Source organism: Vigna angularis, chromosome 2 (assembly GCF_016808095.1).
Source record: "Vigna angularis cultivar LongXiaoDou No.4 chromosome 2, ASM1680809v1, whole genome shotgun sequence".
Classification (NCBI taxonomy): domain Eukaryota; kingdom Viridiplantae; phylum Streptophyta; class Magnoliopsida; order Fabales; family Fabaceae; genus Vigna; species Vigna angularis.
In genome coordinates, this window is record NC_068971.1 from 32,366,356 (window position 1) to 32,373,720 (window position 7,365).

Sequence of the window (7,365 nt, forward strand, 5' to 3'; positions counted from 1 at the left end):
CCCAATATGAAGCTTCTTCCGAGTCAAAAGGGAGCAATTGAAAAACCTGAAAAGATATCATCGCTTGGTGGGAAGACTCAACTATCTCACCATCACCAGACCCAACATCACTTTTGCAGTTAGTGTAGTAAGCCAATTTCTAAATGCTCCCTGTGATAGCCATTGGGATGTTGTGACACGTATTCTTCGATACATAAAAAATGCTCCAGGACGAGGATTATTGTATGAAGACAAAGGCAATTCTAAGATCAATTGTTACTCTGATGCAGATTAGGCACGATCAGTTGTCAACTTTTTCTCATAATGGTATTGTTCATGAAGTAACATGTGTAAACACCCCTCAACAAAACGGGATTGTAGAAAGAAAAAATCGTTATCTTCTTGACGTAACTAGAGCTCTTCTTTTTCAAATGTTTGTTCCAAAAAATTATTGGGGAAAAGCAAGGTTGTCAAACTCAAGAGTTTACGTAAACTCGTGAGAGTCTAATAAACTCTACTCGTAAGCTCGACTCGTAAACTCGTAAGAGTTTACTTTGCATGAAAAAAAATATAAATAAAATTTTAATTCAAATAAAATAATAAAATTATATAAATTCAATAAGCTTCTTTGCTACAAACATAAAAATAAATAAAATGCCCAGGAGCTTAAAATATTGTGGCAGCAAAGTTTTTTCAACCGTGCAGTGTATTTTAATTTTTAAAAATAAAATGAATGCTGCAATGACATAAGATTATTAAAATATATGCTACTGTAAAACATAAATTATTAAAATATATGCTGCAGTGCTGTAAAGTTTACTCGTTAAAGTACTTGCTCTTAAAACATAAAACCAAGTTAACCATTGAGGGTTTACACGCAACCCGCAAGTTCAAAGACGATACAGCAAGGTTGACGGCGAGGTCGACAGCGAGATCAACGGTGAGGTCGATGGCGAGATCGATGGCAAGATCGATAGACGACGCGAATGATGGGAACGAAGGCGAGATCGAACGACCAGAACGAAGGTGGTGCAACGGACGACGAGTTCGAACACCGAGATGGACGATGCAACGGAGGGCGAGCCTGATAAAGGAGGGCGAGCCTGATAAACGAGGGCGCGGCAGAGGGCGTGATCGAACACGAGAGCTTGAGAACGAAGATGAACAATGAGCGAAGATGAATAGTGAAAACGAAGATCCCAAACTCGCAAAATCGGAACCAGACTCGCGATTTCAGGTGAGTTTAGCAAGTCTACCACCGATTCCACCGATTCTACACCAAAAGCGAGTTTGCTTACGAGTTAACTCGAAAGCACCATGTGAACTCGTAAACTCGACCGAGTTAACGAGTTAACTCGCGAGTTTGATAACCTTGGGGAAAAGTTTTGCTAACTGCCACATATCTCATCAACAAGTTATCCACCTGTATCTTCAATGGCATTAGTCACCAAATATTTTATTTCTTAGAATGTTTGCACTAACAATCTCTCTAATAAGCACAAAAGCTTTATTGCTACCATTGATGCCAGAGAAATCCCTACCTATATCCAGGAGGCCAAGAACCTTGAACATTGGAATCAAGCCATGAAAGAAGAGGTGAATGCACTAGAAAGAAATTCAACTTGGGAGATTGTTGATAAGCCAAGAGACAAGAAGGCAATAGGGTGTAGATGGGACAATAGAAAGATATAAAGCTAGATTGGTTGCAAAAGGATATACCCAAACTCATGCGATTGACTATGAGGAGACATTTTCCCCAATGGCAAAGATGAATACAATTCGAGTTGTTCTCGCTTTGACTGCTCATTTTAAATGGGACAATGTGAAGAATATCTTTCTTCATGGAAATCTAGAAGAGGAAGTGTACATGGAGATTCCCTTAGGTTTTGAAGTGAAAAATGAAAGAAACAAGGTATGCCTCCTATAGAAAGCATTGTATGGTCTTAAGCAACCCCCTAGAGAATGGTTTGGAAGATTTACAAAAGCAATGGTTTCCTTGGTATACAGACAAAGCCAAGAAGATCATACTCTATTCATAAAGCACTCTTCTACCGATAAACTCACTTTATTGCTTGTCTATGTGAATGATATGATTATTGCAAGAGATAATGAAACAAAAATAATTGGCATTAAATGAAAAATTGGTAGCCTAATTTGAAATGAAAGACCAAGGAAAACTCAAATATTTTCTTGGAATAGAGGTTGCTTACTATAAGAATGGAATTTTCATCTCCCAAAGAAAATATGTACTTGATCTTTTCAAAGAAACAGGAGAGCTGGGATGTAGAACCTTAATCGTTCCTATAGAACAGAATCACAGAATTGAAATTGAGGAAAGTATTCCTGTAGAGAAGGCCCAATATCAGAGATTGGTAGGAAAATTGATTTATCTATCACAAAAGACCAGACATTGCTTATGCAGTTAGTGTAGTGAGCCAATTTATACCTGATCCAAGAGAGAGACACATGCAAGAAGTTGGTAAAATTCTCCAATACTTGAAGTCAAGTGTAGGAAAGGGGCAATAATTCAAGAGGAAAGACATACTAACTATGAAAATATATACTGATGTTTTCTGGGTATTGTGTGTTTCTTGGAGATAGTTTGGTAACGTGGAGGAGAAAAAAGCAAGAGAGAGTATCTCATTCTAGTGCACAAGCTAAATTTCGAGCTCTTGTTCAAGGAATGTGAAGGACTCTGGATGAACATCATTTTGGATGACCTTAAAGTCAAGGTGGACAACCATGTGCAACTACATGACAATAAGTCTACCATGATCATAGCCCATAATCTAGGATAACATGACAGGACCAAACACATTGAGATTGATAGATATTTCATCAAAGATAATCTAAACAAAAGTTGTGTGATTACAACTCATGTTCGTGCAGAACTTCAGATAGTAGATATTTTTTCAAAAGGGCTCCCTTTGGGTAGATTTCAAGATCTTGTAGGCAAGTTGGGAATGATTGCTATATATTTACCAACTTGAGGAGGAGTGTTGTAATTAGAGGAAATTATTAGAAAGTGGTTTTTAAGCCTAACTCAACCCCACAAAACCGGCTTGGAAGGTGAGGTTTGCACCCACTTATATATTATAATTTGGCGTTATCTCTAGTCGATGTAGGACTTCCAACACACCCCCTTCAAGCCGAGGTATAGACATCTCGAGCGTGAGAGTAGAATTAATGGGTGGTCCGATAGTGGCCCGACAACGGGTGGAACAGAATGTCCACATAGATCTCGCTAGGATAAGCTCTAACCATAGCATAGCTCTGATACCATGTTGAATATAGTGAAAAACTATATATGGGATTAATCTCCCTTGTGTTGAATATACACATAGGGTCCTCTGTTTATAATAGAAGAAATATGGGCTAAGCCCAAAATAAAAATAAAAAATAATAACAAACTAACTAAAGATAAAAGATAAATATAAAATAAAGATAATATATTTAACAGAAATATCCATAGAATCTTCTTAATTAGAGAAAATAAGTATAGAATCTTCCTAATTAGAGAAAATATTTGTAGGATCTTCTAGATTATTTTTCAATATATTGTTTCCTTATTTCCCTTTTTTACAAGATTAGATTGCTACAAATAGAGATAAGGAGAATGTAATTGATATGAATGAAAATAATAAATTCATTCTCTTTTTCAAGTACAAGTATCATTAATGAAATAGAAAAGCATTCAATGAAAATGAAAAAATTAGAAATATCTAGAAGCTGGAAGATCCTTGAACTTGAGAGAAAGAAACCTTTGATTGCGCAGAAAGTAGATTACTCTTCAGTAATGCAGCAGGATTTGTTGGTACCTGATATCAAAAGTTACCGCATTCTATAATTAGTATGAGACAAATAGAGCCGCAAAACATGAAAACCCATTCAAAAAGTTCAAATAATTTGAAATAAAAAAACAAAAACAAACATTTTAGAAAAAGACAAAAGTTATAATATGTACCAGCACTGGAGCCCCATTTTTCACAATATAGCGCTTATGCTGGGATATTGGCTGTAACAGTAAATAAATCTCAATCTTAATCACGACTATGACAAATATTTAAACTGTTAATAGACCTATTACAAATACTCTTAAACTACCAAGTAAAACAATAAAATGGACATTAAATTTCAACAAACTAAAGCTCTGGCGGCTAAAAAAAAGAGGTCAATTCTGGAAGATAAACGAAAGAAAATTGCTTTACAAAATCGGGAAAAGATATTCTTAGACATTCCATTTTCTAAGCTAAAAATCCTTACAAATTGCTGCTTTTCTTGAAGTCCAAGAGCATCAATCAGACCTTTAACCTCAATTTCACTTTCAGTCTGCACTAGATGAACAGAACTCCACATCAATAATAAGAACTTATACTATATGCATATATTGAATGGGAAATTTACAAATGAGCCCATGATACTTAAGTCATTTTCAACTTTTATATGTGAAGTTTATTTGTAACACATAACACGCAAAATGTTTATTATATTGAAAACATTAAATTTGGTTAGCCTCAACTTCTCAAAGTTCATGTGAGAAGCAAGTGCCTTAAAAACAGGTGGATTAGTAACTTGCAAACTAGGTCAAGTCACTTTTAGGATTCTCAAGTTTCGAAGAAAACAATTTCTCTATCATTCGGTCTCATTACATACATTTGATATATATATATACATACATTGATTAGATAAATTTGGAATAAGTATTGCCTATTCTAGGAAACAAATCCCTAAGATTGAGATTGATATGCTAGTAACGCAATCAAGATACAACCAATATACACAATTAAAAACAACAAGAATCAATTCTAAAACTTCTTCAAATATCTCAACAAGGATGCTAAAACTTACAGAATTTATTTTTCACTCTAACCAAACCTCAGGTAGGTTGTGTAACAAAATGACATTCTTGTAACAACGTTGAAAATAGAAAAAACACCAGAAGGGTGATTAGAAATTTTCCCAAGACTAAATTACAAATTCCCCTCCCCTAATGTGAAGATCTCTTTAAAATAGCACATCCATGATAAACTTACCATTGTATTAGCTCCCTCATCCCAAATAAGACCATCCCGAGAAACACTTCTCAACCTCCCTCCAGCTCTTCCTTCAGCTTCAAATACAGTGACATCCACACCATGTGATTTCAGTTTGTAAGCGGCAGCAAGCCCACTTGATACCACCGTACAAAAGTTAGCAAGACTTTATCGTCATGAATATTTAAAAATGTCAAATACACCAATGATTAAAAACTTTATCATGGATGATGCAAGCACCCATGCCATCGTCAAATACAATAGACCATATATACAATCAATCATCATATGTCAGCCATATAGCAACAATGAAACAACCTGAAATAACATCATTTCATTATTCCATTAAAATTCATTTTCTTACACACGCTTCAATTCAACATAAAACCATTGTTGACGGAATTCAAAAATTTCCCAGCACATGAAAGGCAAGGTAAGTTTAAATCCAGCCAAGCCAATAATGACAATACATACTTCCAATCAGAGGAAATTAAATAAATAAATTCAAGCATCAGCATTCAGCAGCAATTAAATAATATATAGAGAAAAAAATGCAAACAAGGACAAAGTCTAGCAACACACTTTTAAATACACTTTTGGACACAGTCTTATGAACACACTATTTTAAGGTGAATTTCATATAATAATAAAAAGTACATAAGAAATGTATCACTGGCATTTCTGAAAAATATGTAGGAAGAACTGAACTGATAACATCAAGAAGTGACCTCACCTTACCCCAGCACCAATAACAGCAACTCTTTTTACGGATCCTGCTGACCCAAAAGTACCAAGTCAAGGTTTTGAAAAATCTAAGGAACCTTAAACACATTTTACGCAGAAAATAGTACTCATTCTCTGATTGTTGTCTGGCTTAAGAATTGGCACGCAACTCAACTGAATACGAAACTGTAGACAAATATTTAAACTTAAACTATTACAAAAACGGAGATAAATAAGAGAAACAAGATAGCTTACTTGGGTTATCGTCTGTTGCAGAGGAACTCATACTCTCTTTCACGATGCGCCGGCGGAGCTTGGTGTTTGATAGGTGTGAGATTGTGAGAGCTGAGAAGAGAAAACATCATCAAAACGATTTCATCTCTTTGTTTTTTTGTTTCATGTTTTCTTTTTCTTTTATCGTTTTATTATTACTTTTATTATTAGTAGGAGCAGTAATATGGGTTCTGGTGGTCTCGTTTTGCAATAAAATAGTTCGAAACCGTACTTATGCACGCTCGTTTTTTTTTTCTTTGTTTTCGTATTAATTATTAAATTAAAACCTATTTAAATTATACTATTAATAAATATTTTTATATATTACTATTTATGTTTTAGTAATAATTATTTTAATGCTAGCGTACATATTATAAGAAATAATTTTAAGAAAAATTCAAAAATATTTATTATATATCGAATTTAGAAAGATAATTAAAAATTTGATTAGAAAAATTAATTTAAATATTTTTTTGAGGCATCTAAAAAGATAGTGTTTTATAAATCTTTTAAAATTTCTAATAAATTTCAATATTCCAATATTTTTTAATAAACTACTATTTTATTGTTTATATATGTACATATCATAATAATAATTAAAAATTTAATTAGAAAATTCAATTTAAACATTACTTTTGAGGTATCTAAAATGGATAGTTGTTTTATAAATCTTTTAAAAATTTCTAACAAATTTCAATATTACAATATGTTTTTAATAAACTACTATTTGTATTGTTTGTCTGTGGATATCTATGATTGAAACAACCAAAAAACAGAATTCTTTTTAAATTTTTGTACATTTTAATTTCTGTCTTTAATTTAAATTTTTAACTTTTGGTTTTTACTTTGAATTGTTGTATAAGTAGAAACACAGACATTTTGGACATCTGATGTTTTTTTTTTGGAATTAAAAAAAAGTTTTTATGGACTTTTGGTTGGAATAAGAATTGGAAAAAAACCAGAAAAATCTTGTTGAACTTTAAAATATTAGAAAATTGCAAAATCAGAAAAAGTGATAAGTCATGGTGCTTTCAAGATACATTACAAACTGATTTCACAGTTTAACACAACGAGTCAATCACTGGCAATGGCAAGAGAGCCAAACATTAAAGGTGAGATGAGTGATGTTGAGTAATTTCACTAGTTTTGTGTTTAATTTTGATTTCTATTAAATATGAGAAGCATGGATAGGATCACACAAGTTCTTTGTTGAATATTTTTAGCTTAAAGCCTAACAGTTAGTCCAACAAGAATTGAACCTTAACTTTACATAAATACACCTTGAGCCTCAAAGTGTGAAAATCCTACCTTCCTTAGTGATGAGGGAGATATAATATGCTTGTGTTGTCAAAAACCA

At 33.2% G+C, this 7,365-nt stretch overlaps 1 protein-coding gene across 6 annotated transcripts in view; it reads right to left on the reverse strand.

Moving 5' to 3' along the window:
• LOC108329073 (protoporphyrinogen oxidase 2) overlaps positions 1–6,159 on the reverse strand; it is a 28,058-nt gene extending 21,899 nt beyond the window's left edge. For 4 of the 6 annotated variants that reach the window (XR_008246785.1, XM_052872376.1, XM_052872375.1 and 1 more), the window contains exons 1-6: positions 5,991–6,155; positions 5,746–5,788; positions 5,013–5,148; positions 4,243–4,308; positions 3,944–3,994; positions 3,741–3,797 (exon numbers count right to left, since the gene is read on the reverse strand). Coding sequence is in view for 5 of the 6 variants with exons in the window: in XM_052872376.1 (XP_052728336.1) it covers positions 3,741–3,797; positions 3,944–3,994; positions 4,243–4,308; positions 5,013–5,148; positions 5,746–5,788; positions 5,991–6,021 (384 nt within the window). In the remaining variant the exon portion in view is untranslated. Of the gene's footprint in view, positions 1–3,740; positions 3,798–3,943; positions 3,995–4,242; positions 4,309–5,012; positions 5,149–5,745; positions 5,789–5,990 lie in introns of all 6 variants that reach the window. The other 2 variants (XM_017563072.2, XM_017563074.2) reach the window with 2 other exon arrangements.
• Between the last annotated feature and the right edge of the window lie 1,206 nt (positions 6,160–7,365).